This window comes from Dunckerocampus dactyliophorus, chromosome 12, assembly GCF_027744805.1.
Source record: "Dunckerocampus dactyliophorus isolate RoL2022-P2 chromosome 12, RoL_Ddac_1.1, whole genome shotgun sequence".
NCBI lineage: Eukaryota > Metazoa > Chordata > Actinopteri > Syngnathiformes > Syngnathidae > Dunckerocampus > Dunckerocampus dactyliophorus.
The window spans coordinates 3,846,576-3,868,428 of NC_072830.1; the positions used below are offsets into that span (position 1 = coordinate 3,846,576).

Sequence of the window (21,853 nt, forward strand, 5' to 3'; positions counted from 1 at the left end):
TGGGCGTCATGCAGGTTGTGTCCTTCCCCCCCCCCCCCCCCCCCCCCCCCGCAGGTTCCTCTGGTGATATTTAAGAGGGAGAAGGAGCTGGCCAGAAAGTTGGAGTTTGATGGCGTCTACGTGACGGAGCAGCCTGAAGACGACGACATCAAGGGCCAGTGGGACAGACTGGTGCTCAACACTCCGTAAGATTACATACTAAAGTTAGTAACTTGACATGTCAAAAATAGTTTGGATTTCTTCACTTTTGCTCAAGGTATGACATTTTTTATTACTACTTTAATGATTTATATAGTACTACTGTTTATGTCGAACAACTCAAGTATTGGTCCAGCGTCAAACTGCAGCATAACTACTATCTAGCTACGCACAGTGACCTCCTGTTCAGTGCAAAATAAGCTTATTAACCTGGATTCTACACCCACTTCTTATTTTTATTTAGATTGTTAGCAACCAGAAGAAAGATTTACGCCTCTACGAAAGCTTTTTTTTGTCATTGTAGTCAAGACATATGAGATAAAAAAAAAACATAAAATGTATAAAATAATACAAATGTTAAATAGGAAAATACATTAAAGGAAATTACCAGAGAAGCTCTGTTAGATAAGATTAGAAAATATTGTAATGTCGGCAGGATGACGGTGCACATATCAGCCTCTTATTGGCGTGTACAAAACAGCACTTTATACCTCACAGCAAGACGCAGGGCACACTTCAATGTGGCCAACGCGGCTCTTCCACCTGAATCACAACTCAGAACCATACACAATACTCAAAAACACAAGAATCCATATAAAAAATATGCACAAATGGAGGAAAACCATATCAACAAACTGCCTTAGGTTGAAAAAAAGTGCAAGCAATGGTTAGTTTTCATTTTGATTCTGGCTATGTCGACAACCACTTATGGCTGCCTCATTCAGCCATCGTGATAAGCGGGTTCCGTAGCAGTTATTCTGTTCCAGACCTGACCGTGATAAGTGAATTTCCACAAAGTAGGAGTCCTTATTTATAAATCAAATATTTACATAGTTAGATCACAGAAAACCTGTTTATGACCTTCTAAATATGTTTTTTAACATGATTAGAGCCATCTAGACATGAAATAACACCCCTATAGCCACCTTTACACTCCAATTACCCAATATAGTAGACATAATAAGTTCCTTTTTTTGTTGTTCCTGTTCTGCATGAGCAGAACTTCGTGCAGTGGCTATTGTCTCATCGATGTAACATTGCTGATGGCCAGTGACCAGTGTAATACTACTATCTACTACTATCATCCCGTCTTTGAATGCATCTTGTGAATGCCTTATATTTGCATTTCACTTCATTTGACCTTTTTAAAAAAAGTTTCTTATATATGCATATTTTTGTCTAATAATAACTTATATTCAACCACGAATCAGTGGTGATTTATTAATTAATATATTTTCTAACCTTGATAGAGTGATAAACCTTTTTGGAAAAGAACATTCATGTTTATTTCTCACTGCAGAACCTTCCCTAACAACTACTGGGACAAGTTTGTGAAAAGAAAGGTGAGATCTTCACTTCCTAAGAACACTGCAGGTCAGCAAAGTTGGATTTTCATTGGGAGAACCCGTCCCTGTGTCTGTCTGCTATGTAGGTTTTGGATAAATATGGTGACATCTACGGCAGAGAGAGGATCGCGGAGCTGCTGGGCATGGACTTGGCCTCTCTGGATGTCAGCGCCATGACGCACGATAAGAAGCCCGAACCAGACAACTCGGTGTTCAGCTGGTATGTTGTACATGTTCTTTACACGGCTCCGCTTACTGGTGTCAAACATCACACAGCAAACACGTCTCCATTCTGCAGGATAACATCCATCGACATCAAGTACCAGATCTGGAAGTTTGGTGTTGTGTTCACGGACAATGTGAGTTGAAGACGTTGGAGATGCCCTTGGTGGAGTCAGTTTGGCAAACAAGAAGTTAACTTCACTGTTTTGTGTTTCTTGCAGACCTTCCTGTACCTGGTCTGGTATATGCTCATGTCTCTGCTCGGACACTACAACAACTTCTTCTTCGCCGCTCACCTCCTGGACATCGCCATGGGTGTCAAAACCCTGCGCACCATCCTGTCCTCCGTCACACACAACGGCAAGCAGGTGTGTGTGCACATCGTCATCATGCGTCATCAAGGATGTCCCACAGGACTGCAATCTTGATAATCTTGATGATTATCCTCTCATTTGCATAATTGGCCATGACGCAAAACTTCCACCAGAGTTGAACTCTCTTGTACATTTTCTTCTCGTAGTTATGACTTTATTCTCATATTTTGACTTTTACCCCAACCTGAGTTAATTTTTCTTGTTTGTTCCTCATTTGTGGTGATCCGCCACAAATAAATATTAAATGAACGTATGGGAAACACTGTGCTCGTTTGTGTTCCTCCCAGCTGATGATGACGGTGGGTCTTCTGGCCGTGGTGGTGTATCTCTACACCGTGGTGGCCTTCAACTTCTTCCGCAAGTTCTACAACAAGAGCGAGGACGAGGACGAGCCCGACATGAAGTGCGACGACATGATGACGGTGGGTGGCGGGGCGCTGGTAAACGAGGCTTTGGACGGCGAGGAATGAATGCCCTCGCTCCTTCCCCCCTCCGCAGTGTTACCTGTTCCACATGTACGTCGGCGTGCGAGCCGGCGGCGGCATAGGAGACGAGATCGAGGACCCGGCGGGAGATGAGTACGAGCTCTACCGAGTAGTCTTTGACATCACCTTCTTCTTCTTTGTCATCGTCATCCTGCTGGCCATCATCCAAGGTATGAAGGCGGCACTCAGAAGCACCTTTACCCCACGTCTGCCTTAGTTCAAGGTGCTGTACAAGTTGTGAAAAGTACTAAAATGCATCACTTAGACTCCAGACAGGCATGATAGTTTCTTAATAATGTTGTCCTTTTAACATCAAAGCCTATTTCGGGGGTGTGCAAACTTTTTCCAGCAAGGGTTTGAATCTATATATGCCCTGCATTTGGCTGCGCACCAGTCCAGGGTGTACCCTACCTCTCGCTCTTAGTCGGCTGGGATAGGCTCCAGATTACCCGTACCCCTAATGAGGACAAGTGCTATAGTAAATGGATGCATGGTTGGATGAAATTTGCCAAGGGTCAATAACAAAAAAAAAGAGCTACGGGCCAGAAAAGGCCCCTGGGCCGCAGTGTGGATGCCCCTGCCTACTTTGAGTGACATACAACTGGTCAAAAGTTTTAGAACACCCCAATTTTTCTAGTTATTTATTGAAATTCAAGTGGTTCAAGTCTAATGAATAGCTTGAAATGGTACAAAGGTAAGTGGTGAAGTGCCAGAGGTTAAAAAAAAGGTAAGGGTACCCAAAACTGAGAAATAATGTGTGTTTCAGAAATATACTGTGTTCTGCAGAAATGGGGGTTGATCAAGCCTTGGCAGTTGGTGCAACTAATTCCTACAGGTCTTCCAAGTTCTATGGTACTACTGTATACCCTCGTGAATATCAGTTGAACAGCATTGTACTGGAGAAAGTCATTTGTTGCTACAGAAATGGCAAGAAAAAAGGGAGTTAACAATGGAAGAGAGACAGACCATCTTAACACTTGAAAATGTAGCTTTTTCCTCCAGAGAAATTGGAGTGTTCGAAAACTTTCGACCGGTAGTGTAGTTGCTCTACTTGTCAGCAACCTGCGGAGGCGCTGTTGATCTCAAGTAGATATTGACATGCTGATGTTTCTCTACAATATCAAGTAGTCGGCTGGACTGTCTTTATTTTCAAGGCTGACTTTTCCAAACTTTTCACACTACAGTAATCCCTTGTTTATCGCCGTTAATTGGTTCCAGAACCGATCGTGATAAGTGAATTTCCGCAAAATAGGATTTCTTATTTTCAATGGAATATTTTTGTAGTTAGAATATAGAAAACCTGTTTACGACCTTCAAAATATGTTTTTTAACATTAGTAGAGCCCTCTAGACATGAAATAACACCCCTATCGTCACCTTTATACTCCTATTACCTGATATCAATCCATAAAAACAGGATTTATATTTACACACAAAAACACCTGAATGTGTGAACGCTGCTTGGAGGAGCTTGCATGTTGGATTCCAGGGAGCGGCAAGCGTCTACTCTGACTTTGCAAACATTGGGCCTCATTCACGAAACGTTCTTACGCACAAATGTGTTCTTAACGCCTTCTTACGAAGATTTTTGGCATTCACAAAACGTGTTCTTAACTCACAGTTCTTCTTCAGCTCTAAGAACAAATTCCACGAACGCTCAGGAGGACTCTTACGCACAAGCAAAGCTTGCACTTTCAATGCGTAGTCGCCCTCATGATGGATTTTGCAACCTGATCCCAAAAAATGTAGTGCAAATAAAATATCCCAACAATTATTTATCATCAAAACAACTAAAATATACTCCATGGATAAATATATATTTAAATCCCAATTCATCAAAAAAAAAATGCTGGCTGGACGTGTGCTGCGCAGAGAGAGAATGTAAAGGACCATTAGATTTATTTGCTGAAATATATTTGATATATTTGATGTCCCGCTTCAGGCTTCAGGCTTCCCTCTCTGTTCTTGCAGGTGTGCAGGATCATCAGAATAACATGGCAATGAAACGTGGTGTGTCTATTGCACACGTAGCACCCCCAGATAACGACATGCGCCCCCAGCCACGTCTTGAGCCAGAGCACGGGGCTGCTGTATTAATTAGGCAGCGTCTAATCAAATGTAACCACAGAAAAAATTAATTGTCACACACAAACTATGTATTTTGACTTTATTTTTCCATCATGATGATGTAAATATTTTCTAGAGTTTCCGAAATGGTTTGGTTTCTGATTGATGGCCCACCTCCCGTTTCCTCCAGATCCCTCCGGTGCAGTCTAATCTTTTTTTTTTTTGTCTATTTTAAGTCAAAACAGTTTTTTTTAACCTCTGCGGTGGCGCGTTTCTCCGTGGAAACGGCATTTATGTTTCCTGCAATGGTGCTCCATGCCGACTCTTTTTGGATGGCCTGATGACCGGTGGATACACGTGAAAATAAGGTGGTCTTGTGTTCGCTCACTCCTTGTAAAAGCACCTCTATTTCAGTAGAATTGAAGCTTTTCTTCTGTTTGTTGTCCAGCTGCTTCTCAGTCTTGCCCTTGCGCGTTGCCATCTCCGCCTCCAGCTGCAGGTTGTGCACGGCACATTTTTGACCTTATATAGGAAATAATAGGCGGTGACCTATGCAAATTAGGGCTCACATGCACGGGCATCGCAGTTGGCATTCATCAACCTAAGAACACCGGTGCGAACGATTATCCCTACTTAAGAACGTGTCATGAATGTGGCACAGTTTCCAACTCGCGCCTTCTTAAGTACACTTCTTAAGAAGACTTTTAAGAAGATGTTCGTGAATGAGGCCCATTGTGTCTAAGAAGCACTCTGCTCTTGAAGGTTTGATCATCGACGCCTTTGGAGAGCTGAGAGACCAGCAGGAGCAGGTCAGGGAGGACATGGAGGTGAGATAACCAATCTTGCTTCAGAATGGGCTGCCGCTCGTGTGTGCCCCCCATGCTTACGTTTAACAACTTCCTGTTGTCTCGTCCTGAAGACAAAGTGCTTCATCTGTGGGATCGGGAGCGACTACTTTGACACGACGCCGCACGGCTTTGAGACGCACACTTTAGAGGAGCATAACCTGGCCAACTACATGTCAGTGTTGCTGATTCAGCTTTTTATCTTTCCGAGATACTTGGACATACAATATGTGTTTCCCCTCATGCTCGTCTTGCAGGTTCTTCCTGATGTATCTCATCAACAAGGATGAAACGGAGCACACAGGACAGGTCAGCCAACATCACCGTGTCAAAAGTCATCTCTGACGGGAGTTTCAGTCTTCTCATTGGTGTTTTTTGCCTCTCAGGAGTCGTACGTGTGGAAGATGTACCAGGAGCGCTGCTGGGACTTCTTCCCGGCTGGGGACTGCTTCCGGAAGCAGTATGAGGATCAGCTGGGATAACGCTGCCCTGTGTCGACAGGAGAAAGAAGGAAGAAGGAATTTCATACGGGAGGAAAGATATCAATAACTCAATAATGCCAGGCTATGCACACTTTGACTGCACTACACTATACCTGCAGCAATCACCTTCGATCAAACCTTAACATCACGGGAAAGACGGCAGACGCCAGCGGCCTTTTTGTAGACTGCCTTGCATATCAGCTGCTTCGACACGTTCAGTTCACTCAGCACTGTCGTCCACATCACAGCTGGTCTACACTCAGTACTGTCCCTGAACGTATCATCTTCTTAACAGCCTGAAGGTGAGCGTGTGGACGCTGTGTTTTAGTGCCTATAGCAAAGTCACTGCTTTGGAATATGCTTTATTTACTGTTGTAGGATGCGTGGTCCTGGCAGGACCGCCTTAGAAGCCCTCACAGCTGTTCTTCTGATAGTTGAGGGAAGGCTGAGGGCTGGACTTGCCGTGCTAATAAGAGCAGAGTATCATCAGCGCGTGTGATTCGCTGCAGCGTGAGTCAGCTGTACAGACACTTTGCACTCTCAAGTCTTACCATTGCCAGCTTTATTTATTTATTGTTTATACGCAGACACCTGTTTGTGGCCTCCTGGCTAACAGGCTGACTCGGAGAAGAAGCGAATGTACTTTACATAAAGATACATCTATTTATTTTACTTTGGAGGATTTGAACATGTCCCGTGTTGCACCACTTAGCTTGTTGTTGTTGTTTTTTGGGGGTTGGGGGTCGTCTTCCTGGTCCCGTTTGATAGACCAGCATTCGTTTGCTTTCTGACTGTGTCAAGGAAGATCAGTTTGAGTGTGTGTTTACTCTCAGGTGTGAAGCTGCCGCAGAGCATTCTAGGCGGCCTTCGAGCGGACTGACTGAACTCTGTTTTCATTCACAATAAACGGGTTCAATCAAGTGGGCGGGGCTCACGTGTGCTCCTTTCACATGGTTGTTGGCATGCTGTTGTCTTTGTCTGCTTTGGCCGCTTTTAGGCCACGCCCACATAGACAAGTGTAAAAGCAGTATGACGATGTGTAGACCGTCACGAATAGACTGGGCGCTACCTGTTTGCCGTCGCTCATGAACACATTATATCAGGTCCATGTTAACACACCGCCTACGCCAGAGAATAAGAAGATGTAGCAGGAGGGATGACTTGCCAACTTAGCGACATTCTCGCTATATTTAGCGAGTAATCAGACCCCTCGAGATATTCTTTGAAAAAAATTAAAAATTGCAACAACTCCAGTGAAGAGACTTTTGGAGACTAAAACAGAGGATCTGAAAAGGGTGAGCTGCCTCCCGTGATTGAAGTGGTTTAGAGCGGTAAAGGTACAGATGTGCGTGTTCATGTTCAAGAACACGCCAGTTTGTCTTCTATTCGGGGGATTTATTAAGTTGTGGCAGCGTTGGAAGAAATTATGTTCAGTCATCCCTTGCCACATCGCACTTCGAATTTCACAGCTTCACTCTATCATGGTTTTTCAGAACATGCTAATGAATAAATCATTGCTCTTTTGTGGTTCACTACGGCCTATTAATAGTCAAAAATACACGTTTAAGCTAATTTGATGTATTTTTTTGCCCAAATTAAGAATTTGCATAAAAATGACAAAATGAAGTAAAATATAAATGTAAGGCATGAAGAAGATTCATTCAAAGACATTGTGATGATATGTAGTATTTTACACTGGTCACTAAGTGTCAGTAACATTGATGAGACAATAGCAACCGCAGGAAGTACCGTACAGAAACAGGAAGGAACAACAACAAGGAAGTATCCCAATGTTAACATGTGAATCTATATTATGTTTTATTTATGTCTTATTCTCCCTTATTATGTCTGCTATATTGGGTATTAGGAGTGTAAATGTCACTATAGGGGTGTTATTTCATGTCGAGAGGGCTCTAATAATAATGTTAAAACGGCATTTAAGAAGGTGCGAAATGGGTTTTCTATGCTCTTAACTACAAGAATATTCCATTTATGAATAAGAAATCCTACTTCAACTAGTGTGTTTGTCCTGTACTGTATTGTTTTGCCAAATCGAGTACCCACGTGTTGCTGACTCACCGTCCATGCATTTTTTACCGAGTACATCTGCTAAATAAAACGCCATGGGGCCAAGGAAAGCTGCCAGTGGCAGCAATTTGATAAAGAAGATGAGAAACACTATTGAATTCCATCTCGCCAGGATGTACGGGAAGTCCGCATCAACAATAAGTTCCATCCATTCCTCATTTAGAATTATTTCACATTGTTTTCTGCATGTAAAACTATAATTATTCTTTATAGAAATGTATTTTTTGTACACATTTTTGGTTGTCTAGAACGGATTAATTGGATTTCCTACGATTTTTGTCCATTTTTGTCGACCCTCATAACAAAAGCCAGTGGTACCACTGTATATGTGTTACTTTTGCATTTAACGGCACGTAACTGTGGTGCATTAAAGGACCGCCCAACAAAGTGTGAAATCTTCATGTTGGACAAAAAACACTATCAATGAAACAAAGACGCACACGTGCAAAAAGTGTGTGAAAGCACGCATGGCTCTTCTCAACGAGCAGCGGGTGCTGCTGTGGGCCCCTCGCCCATCTCGTCTGCCTTGTTTGTGACATTGAAATACACAACAAAAAGAAGCGGCGACAGAAGAAAGTTTGTCGTTGGATTAGAATGACATGCAAATGCATCATGATGAGTTATGCAGGTTAGATGACGGCATCACTCTGACACCCGACCCACCACGGCCACATATAGACTGCAGTCCTGTGGGGAACACTGATGGGGTGTTTGAACGTGAACGTGCGGCACTGCACGACATTCACTCAAAGCGTCTTTGTTTCTGCTGATCTTTATCTCAGTCAAGCAAGTAAAACTGCGCGGCAGGATGATAAGCGTCTTTGTGTTTCTGTTTGTCTTGGGTGGGCTAAATGGTTCTTTCCTCCACTAAAAAAAGGCTTCATGATGGTATTGGAATAAGAACATTGCGTTCTGCCACTCCTCTACCGGGTCAAAGGTTAATTTGCATCCAGTGCCTCTAAAGTAAATATGGCAGTGCTCAGTGCCCCTCCCTGGGCCCTGGTATAAAAGGTCCTCCAGAACCTCCTGCTCCTGCCTGCTAGTGCGCCTCACCAACCGCCGCCATGACCTTCCTCGCTCCACCTGGTTACCAGCCTGTCTACGGCCCTGTGAGTACCTCTCTGACTTTTGGTGTCCCTTTACTGGATTCTTGTGTTTATTTCATTTTATTTCTAATGTAGCCGTGGCTCAGGAGCTGGCTCAGGTAAAGCAGGTTGTCCCGAAACCGGAAGGTTGGCGGCTCGATCCTCCCTCCCTCCTTCCACCCAGTCACTACTGGTGTGTCCCTAAGACACCTCAGCCGCCTTGCCTCCGGTGCTGCCCATACCAATAAACGAATGTTTGGTAGATTAGGACCACCAGTGTGTGAATGAATAATGAGTTCACTTCATTGTGAAGCATTTTGCGTGCCTTGAAAAGCACTACATAAAATCCAATCCATTTTTATTATTATTAAAAGGTGTCAAAATGGTGTGTTTTTATCTGTGTCAAGGTACAGTTCTTATTTTGGATCTTTGAATCACATTGCACCGTACTGAGCATTTGTGTTCATTTGTGAACCCTGTGTAGACCATCCCATATCTGGGGCCCATCTATGGGGGTCTGAGGGAGGGAGCGTCCATCTACATCCAGGGATCTGTTCCAGACCACATCACCAGGTGAGCCCGCCAAGCATTCGACGTTCCATCAGATTCCAGGAGAAATGCAAACATGTCATTGTGTGGTCACTTTGGGCGCAGCAGCTTTCATTCAAAAAAAGAAAATCCAAATCTCTTTTATCAAGCATTGCTCCCTTCTCACAGTGCGTCCCCTTTAACCGGAGACACACCTTCACTGTTTGCTCACACATGCATCACGCTTCACCTCAGGTTCTTTATCAACCTGCTGTGTGGACAGTCCGAGTCCAGCGACATCGCCCTCCACTTCAACCCCCGCTTCGACGGCAGGGACAGGGTGGTCTTCAACACTCGCCAGAATGCGGCCTGGGACCCGGAAGAGAAAGTCCACGACATGCCCTTCAGCAAGGGCAAGGCCTTTGAGATGGTCATCATGTGCTCCTCGCAAGGCTACCAGGTCTGTTGGCAAGTCAGCCCGCTGGTCAGCAGCACGCTGCGTCACGTTACTCGTTGTTGTCTTGCAGTTGAAGGTCAACGGGAAAGACTTTCACACCTTCAAGCACCGCCTGCCTTTGGCCAGAGTGTGCGGCTTGCAGATTGGAGGAGACGTTTCCATACAGACCATCAACGTCATCGGGGTGAGAGGATTTTAGCTTCACATTTTACTGGAGGGAAAACATCAATAAGTATCCTAGAAGAGTGGAATTCACTCAAAAACAACTGAAACTAAATAAAGCAGAGGTGTCCAAACTGTGGCCTGGAGGCCTTTTACGGCCTGAGGCTCATTTTTATTGGCCCCTGGCACATAGTGGAATTTTTTTTTTTTTTTTAATCTCTGCAAAAATGGGAAAATAGATCAAAAAGGCCCAATGTATTTACATACAGTATAATTGTAATAAAAACACAGTACAATCGGCTACAATAAATACAATACAATCATACAATATACAGTCAAACCTGTCTTAGCGGCCACCTGTATAGAACGGCCACCTGCCTATAGCAGCCACTGAAAAATCCCCCGCAGCAAATTTACATGTTATAGACCCTGTGTATAGCAGTCACCTGTCCACCCATTTTGTCTCCCTTGGTCAATATCTGACTGCATATAGCGGCCAAATTACCAACTCAAGTAGAAGCTTCATGCACGAAAAAGTTTTGTTTTTCAATCAATGAAGCCGTCGTGTGTAGACTTTAATTACTGAGTCCTAGCTCAGTCACAATCATTCACAAGATCCACACAAACTGCACCAAAACATTACCGCAAAGTAGGCTGGGAACAGGACGTGCTCCCAGTGACGCTACAATAAAAAAAAAAACATACGCTAGCATGCATGCGGCAGCGGGAGCAAAACTGAGTTTGGTTGTACTTAATTGAAGTATTTTAGAATGTACTCACGTTATTTTTGATCAATCCTCATCCACAAATCCATCAAAGTCCTCATCTTCTGTATTCGACACAAACAAAACCGTCTTCTTTTCCGTTCGCTACTAGTCTGTTAACTTGTCAGTGTTATTCAGCTCCGAAGCAAAGAAGGAAACTTCTCCTGTTGCTTCTGCCAACTTTATTTATTGAACGCGGCCACCAGACAGCAGCTCAGAACACACACACATCTCTCAGCATCGTCTCTCCTTCCTGCTTGCCCGCAAGGCAAAGGTTAAACAAGCCCCACTACATAGCTGTCCAGCCAATGCCTGTAAGAAATGACACCGTTTATTTCCTGGTGTGCACTGGTCAATACTGTAATGCCGCTTGTTGTGGGGAAGGAGAGACTCACGTCGCCGATGCACTTTAATGGCTTTATTAACAGCGGAGAACAATGCAGGACTTTACATCCACGCCAACATAAACACACTTCCCAACTCTCTCCAAACTCACAGCTAGCACTGAGCCTAGCTCTCCTGCTCGGGACGCCCACCGTCACTTCCCGTCACTTCCTGATGAACTAAAGCTGTAATGACACTCTGCCGTATAAAAAGTAAAATATTAAAAACAAGCGTAAGACATTACTAGCACAGCTTTGTTCTGTGGGTCGTGGATATATTCTATCAGTTATTATTAAGCCTCTAGCTTCCTTTTAGTAAGTTAAAACCTTGGCTATGATTGCACTACATTGTCATGTAGACCTACAAAGTACACTTGGAAGAACAAGAGGTGAATAAATGTATTGCAACTGATGTGAAACTGATGAGGGGTAGGATTAAATAAGCTTTGCTTCTTCCTACTCCTTTTTGGACATGCAAAATTGTGAATTGTACTATGTGATGTGCTACTGTTTGACTCATGCATGTTCAGGATGAATTAAAACCATATATATATATATATATATATATATATATATATATATATATATATATATATATATATATATTCACACACACACACACACACAAGTTTGTTTAGCACTTTTTAAAAAATGAAAAAAAAAGTTTGAAATTAAAATGGCTGCTCACATCCTTTGATGTCTCAGTATGCGGCACTATTGAAATAGAACTGTTGGAATTCTTCTCCCTGGCCATGTGACACATTTGTCGCTAGGCAGAATTCCTAAGCTTGCTATGCAGTTCCCTATGCAACTTGGGGCAGACGGCAGCGGAGAAAGGATGGGGAGAGTCGGCACGAACAGGAAGGCAATTTTTCCATAAATACAGTTAGCATTATGCGAAAAGTTTATTCGCTCTTCGGTTTGGCAGTTGAAACGGTCAATAACATTAACTGTGGTCTTTTCAGGGCGGAGGCATGGGCGGAGGAATGGGCGGAGGCATGGGCGGAGGAATGGGCGTAAGTTTATCTTTTTCCAGCATCAAAATATTCATATTTTGACAAAATGGTGAGGCAGCTTCTCTTCCCAGCAGGGATGCTACCCAGGAGGAGGCTCGTGGGTACGTTACCTTTGTTTGCCGTCCTTGTCTTTCACTTCGACATGGCTGGAAGTTGTCTTAATGTGTTTTCCCACATGCAGCAGGGAGGATACCCAACAGACTGTGGAGGGGTAAGGCTTAACACAGAGCGTCTCCCAGATAAACTTCACTCAGTTGAATCAGTGACGGAGTCTTCATTTGTAATGCCTCATGTCCTTCACAGCACGGAGGATATCCTGGAGGCATGGGAGGAGGCATGGGAGGTGGCATGGGAGGAGGCATGGGAGGTGGCATGGGAGGAGGCATGGGAGGAGGCATGGGAGGAGGCATGGGAGGAGGCATGGGAGGAGGCATGGGGGTAAGCAACTTCCTTTCAATACTTGACTTTAAGCATGTGATGTAAATTATTCTACTTTACACACAAAGTCATTTTTTTGTCTTTTTCTGCAGGGAGGATTCCCGGGATCAAACCTGCCGGTGAGAAGACACAAGCCTCCATCTGTCACATCACACCATGTCCTCTTTGCTCATTCCTCATCTCTCTTGTGTTTTATTGCAGAGTATGGGAGGACAGCCTGTTTATAACCCCGTAAGTAGCCTACTTTACACATTCATCATCCCTGTGACCTGATCTTATATATGGACAAACGCAACATGCTCGATATCGTCTTTCTTCCCGACATCCAGTATTGTCCGATGCTTCGTACCCAACACTGATATTGGCAGCAGCGGTTTGTGCAAAATTAATAAATATGAAATCAAAATATTAAAAGTAATAGAAAAAGTGCCAAAACGCTGCGTGTGACTCTGAGTGAGTCTTCCAGAGGTGTGATATTAGATTCAAAGTATGGAAGGAAGGTTGGACTGTAGTTTTGTTTTCCTTAGCTTCCGCACCTTTTCTTGTTTTGTGCTCTTATTTTGTTTTTCTCTTTCCTGTTTGCCGCGATGTGCAGCTGATTTGCGGTCACTGGAATGCGCGCTTGGCAGTACCGGTTTCTCATTACTGTAGTCCCTCATTTATCACGGGTGATCAGTTCCAGACCCGACCATGAATTGAAGTGAATTTCCGCCAAGTGGGATTGCTTGTTTGTTCACGGAATATTTTGGTTGGTAGAGCATAGAAAACCTGTTTACGACCTTCTAAATGTGGGTTTTAACACGATTACAGCCCTCTAGACCTGACATAACACCCCTATCCTTTACACTCCCATTAGACTTTATAAGAGAAAACATGAAAAGCACTCGTAGAGCGCAGACGTCCACCAAGTGCCATAGTTCCCCCCATATTGTGATTCACACCAAAATAAATAATCCCACATTTTTTCAGTCGTTGATATTTTGTAGAACCTGTTGGAAAGTTGTCCTGTATTTTTTTTCCCAAATGCTCTGACCATTTTTTGTGGAGTTATATGCACAAATGCCGAAAATAGTCCTATCTCACAATCCTTTCAAAAATTCCTAGATCCAGATGGCGATCCGGATCACCCCCAAAATTTAATCACTTCTGAAAATCTCAATTCCTGAAAATCTCATCCAAATCTATTCAGACCTTTCAAACAAACTAAGTGAATTTCTCTTGGAGATTAATAAGGTATCTATCTATTTGTCTGCCTGCCTGCCTGCCTGCCTGCCTACCTACCTACCTACCTACCTACCTGTCTGTCTGTCTGTCTGTCTATCTGTCTATCTGTCTACCTCGCTATTGATCCAAGCAAAGATGGCGCCCTCCGTGGCAGACGTCTCTGTGTTGTACCAAACAGTGATGGAGGCGGTAAGGACACTTTCGATGGTGCATCTGTAGAAGCAACTCAGGATTGTGGTATACATGCCAAATTTCCTCAGTCTTCTCAGGAAGTACAGTCTCCTTTGGGACTTCTTCATAATTTGTTGGGTGTTGTGAGACCAGGTGAGGTCCTCGCTGATGTGTGTGCCAAGGAACTTGAAGGTGTTCACCCTCTCCACCTCAGTCTCATCAATAAACAGGGGTCTATGCGGCTCCTTTTCCCTTGTTCTTGGGTCGATGATCATCTCTTCAGTCTTATCTGTATTGAGATGGAGGTTGTTATCACGACACCAAGCTATGAGGTCCGCCACCTCTCTTCTGTATGATGTTTCAACACCACCAGTGATCAGGCCGATGACTGTAGTGTCATCCGCAAATTTAATGATGCTGGTGTTGTTCTGGGAGGCCACGCAATCGTAGGTGAAGAGCGTGTAGAGGAGCGGACTCAGCACACACCCCTGTGGGGTCCCAGTGCTCACAATTCTTGAGCTGGATGTGCGATTGTGGACTCTGACTGACTGGGGTCTGCCTGTGAGAAAGTTAAACACCCAGTTACACAGGGAGGGTGACAGGCCAAGTGTGAGGAGCTTATTTGTGAGTTTGTGGGGGCTGACTGTATTAAATGCAGAGCTATAGTCTATAAATAGCATTCTGACGTATGTGTCCTGGCCCTGTAGGTGAGAAAGGGCTGTGTGGATGGCAGTGTTGACTGCATCATCCGTGGACCGGTTCTGGCGATATGCAAACTGTAGAGGGTCCACAGTTGCCGCCGGGATGCTCTTTTTGATGTGGGTCATGACTATTCTTTCAAAGCACTTCATTACAATAGGAGTGAGTGCTATAGGGCGATAGTCATTCAAGCAGGTCACGTTGCTCTTCTTGGGTACGGGCACTATGGTGGTGGACTTAAAGCAGGTCGGTACAGATGCTTGTGCAAGCGACAGGTTAAATATGTCAGCAAGCACATCAGCTAGCTCTGATGAGCAAACCCGAAGTGCACGTCCTGAGATGTTGTCTGGCCCTGCTGCTTTTCGTGGGTTTGTTTTGTTTAGAACCCTGCGCACATCAGCTGATGTCACCATGAGAGGTGAGTCCTGTGTGCTCCCCAGGTTCAGCCACCCTCTCTGCTCATCAGGAGTTTGGGTGTCAAAGCGGGCATAGAACTCGTTCAGCTCATCTGGAAGTGTGGTTTGGCTGGACGTGGCTACGCTACTCTGCTGTCGATAGTCTGTGATGTGCTGGAGCCCCGCCCACATGCGCCGAGGGTCTGAGGTGGAATAGTAGCCCTCCAGCTTCTGTCTGTACTGCCTCTTGGCCTCCCGTATGGACCTCCTCAGGTCATATCTGGCCTTTTTGTAGTCATCAGCGGTGCCCATGACAAATGCAGTCGAACGAGCACGTAGCTTAGCCCTTACATCACAGTTCATCCACTGTTTTTGGTTAGGGTATTTTCTGTAATACTTGGTGGTGGTAACAGTCTCTATGCATGTGCTAATGTAGCCAGTAACAGCAGAAGCATATTCATCCAAATCAACAGTACAATCTTCCCTCCCCGCTGCAGTTTTAAACACATCCCAGTTTGTGCAGCCAAAGCAGTCCTGAAGTACTTGATCAGTTTCTTCATTCCACACTTTAACTGCTGTACTTACAGGGGGAGCTTTTTTAAGAAGTTGTCTGTATGTTGGATAAAGGAATATAGAGATGTGGTCAGCCTTTCCAAAGTGGGGTCTTGGAACAGCCTTCAAAGCACCTTTCATGTTGCTGTAGACTTGGTCCAGGATGTTATTTTCCCTTGTGGGAAAGCTCACATGCTGGTAATATTTGGGGAGGACAGTCCTGAGGTTACAGTGGTTGAAATCGCCAGATATAATAAATACAGCGTCTGGGTGTTTGGTCTCGTGTTTATCAATGATGTCATGCAGGAGGCCTAGTGCGTTAGCGTTGTTAGCTCGTGGTGGGATGTAAACAGCAGTTAAATACACAGCGCTAAACTCACGAGGTAAATAAAAAGGTCTGCATTTCACCATCAGCAGCTCAATGTCCTGCGAGCAGTGCTTTTCCATCGTCTGTACGTCTGTGCACCACCGTTTGTTTACGTAAACACAGACGCCGCCACCTCTGTGTTTACCAGACGCTAAAGTCCGATCTCCCCGGTAAGCAGCAAATGATTCCAACTGGATCGCCGAGTCCGGTATATCCTCCGTCAGCCAGGTTTCTGTGAAGGTGAGGACACAGCATTCCCGGATCTCACGTTGAGCTGTAATCCTTGCTCGTAGTTCGTCCATCTTGTTTTCAAGAGAGCGGACGTTGGCTAGCAGCAGGCTTGGTAGCGGTGGCCTAGTCGCTCTAGCTTTTAGCCTAGCATGCAGGCCGGCTCGCTTGCCTCCGGCTCGCTTGCCTCGTTTACGCCTCGGATGCTTTGCTTGCCGGGTATTCAGCTCACCGGACCCGCAGGCTGCTGCGTTCTCCCGGCGCAGAAGAAAGGCAAAGTCTGAGAGGCTAAATGAAAGTTCATGGTGAACCCTGCCGATGTTCAAAAGTGTCTCCCTGTTGTAATGTACTGCGTGAGTGTGTTGAATGTCCAAAATGAACAATAAAATAGCAAAAAATAGTACAACATGTGATAGGAAGGCACTCCAGCGGGTGATCAAGACCTCACAGAACATTGTTGGGGCAGCCCTCCCCTCACTGAAAGACATTTATACATCTAGAGTCCTACGCAGAACACACAACCTCATCAAGGACAGCACACATCCACAACACTCATTATTCACACTCCTACTGTCAGGCAGACGCTACAGGAGTTTGAAGTCCAGGACCACAAGACTGGCAAACAGCTTTTACCCACAGGCCATCAGGCTTCTCAACGAAGCACTCGTACACGCCGCACGCAACACACGCACACACTCATAGCACTTTATTTATTTATTTATTTGGATTATTTACTTGTATTAATGTCTCTTCTGTTGTTGTTGCTTAATTTATTGGTATTTATGTTTTTGTTTATGTGTTTATGTTTCTTATGTTCTTATTCTTTCTTGTGTTTTCTTTCTTTTCTTGGGAGAATGAACAGAATAAGATTTTCATTGCATGGTACAACTGCTGTTTTACCATGCACATGACAATAAAACTCTCTTGAATCTTGAATAACCTCCGCGCTTGAGCTTGGGGGAGGTAATAAGACATAATATAGACTCACATGTTAGCACTGGGAGAGTTCCTTGTTGTTTCTTCCTGTTTCTGTACAGTACGTCCTGTGGTGGCCATTGTCTCATCAATGTACCATTACTGACACCTAGTGACCAGTGTACAATACTACATATCATCACAATGTCTTTGAATGTGTCTTCTGAATGTCTTATATTTTTATTTTACTTCATTTATCCATGTGTATGCTTGAAAATGCTTCATTTGGGTAAAAATATGTAAAATATAGATATTTTTCATGAATAATAGGCCCTATTCAACTACAAAGTAGCGTGATTTATTCATTTATTAGAAAAAAAAATCATGATAGAGTGAAGGTGCAAAATTCGGAGCACGAAGTGGCGAGGGACTACTGTATTTAGGAGGCGCCGCATTAACCGAAGGCAAAAGTCACAAATAATTCAACACCGCGGCTGAGCTTGTTGCTCTATGGAGCACGGTGCAGTTTGATGAGGTCTCACTTGCGCACCAATATCATTATCATCAGAAAAAACAATACCGATATGAACCGCTATCTCATTTTTATGAAAATCCGACATCCCTGGACAAAAGCATGTGGGCAAATGGACACAAATACCTCAAACACACTCAAAAATCTTCCAGTTAAAGCAGTTAAAACGCCACTTTTTTTGTCCACTTCCTGTAGAAATCCCAATACGTGTCCATAATTGTAATTGTTTAATTGTCCATAATAACGTACTCTTAAAGGGTCCGTCCCTTAAAGGGATTCATCAACTTTGTTTAAATATGTTATATATATTTTTAAATTATCTTCTACATTGTCACCCGTGCCACTCATGAAGAACTAGCTGTCGGAGTTCAGCCTCATTTCATCGGGGTGACACCTCTCAGCTAAAGCAGAGTAAACAAACGCTTCTCGAGGTAGATGGTCGACTTGGTTCAGTATATTTTTCATCAAAATAGTAGTCATGACAAAATGTTGTGTTGCTGCTGGATGTTCACAGAAGCCGAGTGGGCAAAGCAAGTGCAGAGAACAAGAGACAGATGGACGCCCACCTCGAGTTATGTTCTTTGCAGTGATCATTTCACTAATGACTGCTATGAAGGAAGACCCTTATAAGAAACATTTGGCTTGAAAGTACGGTATAAATGCACTTTGAAAAAGGATGCTATTCCAACGGTACACAGGAAAAAAAAAAGACAAGAATGACATAAAAGTTGCCACAGAACAGAGTAAGTCATGTCTTGTTTACGTAATGTCTTTTAAACACTATTCCGTGATAGCGACAAGGCTGTAATGCATTATACATGTTATATAAACATCTTTTCACAGCGATATAGTATGTTTAATGAAGGGGGCGGGGGCAGTGGATGTGACAAAATATAAATCAGGCTATAAAGACTCCATTTACGCCGAGAGTAATTTACACTTACCTTTCTTCATCTTCGTGTCTTAAGGCTGAAGTCCGTGTTCTACAAATTCTCTATTTCATCTCCAAATGTTTCTCCCTTCTCCTCAAACTATTGACACATCGCTCAAGTCTTCGCTGTAACCACTGTAAACATCCTCTGTCTCGTGCACCGCTATGCTTGTGTAGCTGAGTGATAGTACTGCGATGACGTCACTTCTGGAAATGAGACTGAACAGCGAGAGCTGGCTGGCACCATGAAGTATAAATGTCATTTTTGCAAGTTTACCATTCGCTTTCAAAAATGGAAAAATGTAGAACATAATTACAAACATTATATAACATATGTAAGCAAAGTTGATGAATCGTGTCAGAAACCCTTTCATATCTCACAATGAATAGTTGTCTATCCAGGATTGGCAGTGACTCTCTTCAATCTTGCAGCCCATTCCTTACTCCAGCATGATCCCAGGAGGAATGTTCTCCAAGAGGACCATCATCATCAGAGGCATGGTGCCCTACCAAGCTAACAGGTTCTTGAGCTTCCCCTTCATGCCTTTTTGGATCTTGCTACCAGAAAAGAACCTTCCCCCAAAGTTGCCCAAGTGCCTTGAACTGGACAACTAAGGAGTCTAAACAGGAAGTGTTTCATTTCTGTTAACATCAGTTGCTTTTTCCAGGATCAGCATCAACTTTGTGGCCAGCCGATCCCGAGACGTCGCCTTCCACATGAACCCCCGCGTGAGGGACGGCGTGGTGGTGAGGAACAGCATGATCGGCGGCCGCTGGGGCCAAGAGGAGCGCCAGCTCAGCGTCAACCCCTTCAAGGAGGGACAGTACTTTGACGTGAGTGCCGTCTTTGTCCCCACTGCCCTGCTTACCCGGCGTCATCGTGTCTTATTTCCTTTCTCCCCGTCCTCTCTCAAGATGTCCATCCGCTGCGGAAGCGACCGCTTCAAGGTCTTTGTCAACGGTCAGCCGCTGTTTGATTTCACGCACCGCTTGCGGGCCGTCAACGAGATCGACAAGCTGGAGGTGGACGGCGACGTGCAGATCTCTTACATTCACTTCTGAAGCCACCGGGTTGCATGCACTACGCCTCGTGTCTCACACACACACGCACGCACACACACACACACACACACACACACAGTCTCCATGGAAACAAGATTTTTGTACAAAATACAGGAGATAACTTTATAAAACCATAAACGTGACCCAATAAAGGTGGTTTGTTCAGTCAGCACGTGGACGGGGGCATCATACGAGCTCTGTGAAGGCACTTGCATCGCAACATCTACATTCAACACGCACGACTAGCTAACAATGCAAGTACAGTAATCCCTCATTCCTCATGGTTAATTGGTTCCACACCCGACCGCGATAAGTGAATGTCGTAGGATTCCTTATGTAGAAATGAAATGTTCTCATAGTTAGAGCATAGAAAACCTCTTTTCGACCTTCTAAATACAGTTTTTAACCAGTGTAGGATACTACATATCACGTCGAGGAATGCATTTTCTGAATGCCTTATATTTGTATTTTACTTCATTTAGCCATTTTTATGCCTCTTTTAGACCCAAAAAACGTAAGATTTGCTTAAATATGCATATTAAACCACCAAACAGCATGATTTATCAATGGAAACATTTTTGAAAAACTGAGAGTGAAGGCGCTAAACTGAAAGCGCAAAGCGCTGAGGGATTACTGTAGCGCTTCTTTACACAATTCATGGCGTACCTCCTTTAAACACATTTTGTCCTCTAATTCCATCAATCCGATAAGAAAATGCGGCTCATATGTACAGTGCCATGTATCAAATAAGTGCCTTTAAGATGCCAGCTGGTGCTGTTTTGTAACAGACGAGTGTTCAAAGAGCAGAAAGCGCTCCATCACATGGAAGAGTGGAAAAAAACAAGGCATACACAGTATAGACAAAACCTTGATAGAAAAAACATTAGTGCAAAAGTTGGCAAAGTAGAAAAATCAGCGTACAAAATAAAAGTCACTGTGCTTCTTCTGAGTATTTGGACCATCTGGACTGTTTGGTACCGTCATTGGAGACAGCCGAGAGACCCGGCTGAGTTTTTTTCCGTTTCATCCGTTTGGCGAAGATGCGGGAATGTACATCGTCAGCGATGGTGTCAGAGAATGACACCGCCTCCCCTCCAGAGAAAGGAGCACAACTTTCCAGCGAGGACGCCCACACAGAAGGTGCTGAACTTTGAACATTCACGGGACAACGTGGTGAAAATGTGCCACTTTTAGGAGAAAAAAGAACATGGAACGTGTGTGTGTGTGTGTGTGTGTGTGTGTGTGTGTGTGTGTGTGTGCAAAAAAAGATTTCATGCAGTCTTTTAGCCTCTTTCACGTGGATCCCACAAAAATGTAAAAGAGGCATTCCACTCCATCACTGCCAGGGAACCTTCCGGGTCTCCTCCCGCTGCTCCAGTAGCTCGGTGGTGGGCGTGGGCGCGGGGGTCAAGTTGGGGGTGGAATGTTGGGACGGATGCAGCGGCAGCGTGGCGGTGGAGGACGACACGGGCATGTCCAGACTCTCCAGGGAGTCGCCCAGGGCTCGGCTGCTTTCGTGCTGGGGGCACAGGACGTAGCGGTTGGGGCGGTGCACCTCCACCGAGGTCACCTCCAGGCCCTTCAGGCACAGAGGGGCGGACCCACCTATGGGTTCGCAGCCGCCCACGGCACCCAGCTCCATAGAGGATTCGTCCATGTTCACGTACAGGATCTCTTCCGGGTCCTGGGGGTCCGGCAGGTCCTCGAGGGTCTTTTCCAGTTCGCAACGCAGCGACTCGAAGGACGGGCGATCTTTTGGACTCAGCAGCCAGCAGGTGAACATCAGAGCGTATCTGAGGAGAAGACATCTTTACTTTACTGCTTCAATTTTTTGGACA

General features: G+C 44.5%; 3 protein-coding genes across 23 annotated transcripts in view; 2 read left to right on the top strand and 1 right to left on the bottom strand.

Moving 5' to 3' along the window:
* Nucleotides 1-6,995, top strand: part of ryr1b (ryanodine receptor 1b (skeletal)) — an 84,050-nt gene extending 77,055 nt beyond the window's left edge. For 4 of the 21 annotated variants that reach the window (XM_054795360.1, XM_054795356.1, XM_054795358.1 and 1 more), the window contains 10 exons: nucleotides 55-185; nucleotides 1,499-1,541; nucleotides 1,631-1,903; nucleotides 1,988-2,134; nucleotides 2,428-2,562; nucleotides 2,639-2,795; nucleotides 5,454-5,518; nucleotides 5,611-5,711; nucleotides 5,794-5,845; nucleotides 5,923-6,993. In XM_054795360.1, coding sequence (XP_054651335.1) covers nucleotides 55-185; nucleotides 1,499-1,541; nucleotides 1,631-1,903; nucleotides 1,988-2,134; nucleotides 2,428-2,562; nucleotides 2,639-2,795; nucleotides 5,454-5,518; nucleotides 5,611-5,711; nucleotides 5,794-5,845; nucleotides 5,923-6,018 — 1,200 coding nt within the window. In that variant the 3' untranslated portion in view covers nucleotides 6,019-6,993. Of the gene's footprint in view, nucleotides 1-54; nucleotides 186-1,498; nucleotides 1,542-1,630; nucleotides 1,904-1,987; nucleotides 2,135-2,427; nucleotides 2,563-2,638; nucleotides 2,796-5,453; nucleotides 5,519-5,610; nucleotides 5,712-5,793; nucleotides 5,846-5,922 lie in introns of all 21 variants that reach the window. The other 17 variants (XM_054795355.1, XM_054795354.1, XM_054795357.1 and 14 more) reach the window with 10 other exon arrangements.
* Nucleotides 6,996-7,183: 188 nt separating this feature from the next.
* On the top strand, nucleotides 7,184-21,254 carry LOC129191734 (galectin-6-like). The gene is made up of 11 exons (XM_054795376.1): nucleotides 7,184-9,215; nucleotides 9,676-9,764; nucleotides 9,975-10,179; nucleotides 10,247-10,360; nucleotides 12,451-12,481; nucleotides 12,824-12,939; nucleotides 13,032-13,058; nucleotides 13,141-13,170; nucleotides 19,386-19,474; nucleotides 19,622-19,787; nucleotides 19,869-21,254. Exons 1-11 carry the CDS (start codon nucleotides 9,171-9,173, stop codon nucleotides 20,013-20,015), a joined length of 1,059 nt encoding a protein of 352 aa, XP_054651351.1. The 5' UTR covers nucleotides 7,184-9,170; the 3' UTR covers nucleotides 20,016-21,254.
* Nucleotides 18,065-21,853, bottom strand: part of LOC129191733 (tyrosine-protein kinase receptor UFO) — a 31,207-nt gene continuing 27,418 nt past the window's right edge. The window contains exon 19 of the mRNA XM_054795375.1: nucleotides 18,065-21,808. Coding sequence (XP_054651350.1) covers nucleotides 21,352-21,808 — 457 coding nt within the window. The 3' untranslated portion in view covers nucleotides 18,065-21,351. The remainder of the gene's footprint in view (nucleotides 21,809-21,853) is intronic.

What these genes read in the sequence shown, in the direction of transcription:
- LOC129191734 (XM_054795376.1), top strand. Translation starts at nt 9,171, where the DNA reads ATGACCTTCCTCGCTCCACCTGGTTACCAGCCTGTCTACGGCCCT. An exon ending in AGACCATCAACGTCATCGGG is followed by an intron (nt 10,361 to 12,450) that starts GTGAGAGGATTT and finishes TGGTCTTTTCAG; the next exon opens with GGCGGAGGCATGGGCGGAGG. An exon ending in GTGCCCTACCAAGCTAACAG is followed by an intron (nt 19,475 to 19,621) that starts GTTCTTGAGCTT and finishes TGCTTTTTCCAG; the next exon opens with GATCAGCATCAACTTTGTGG.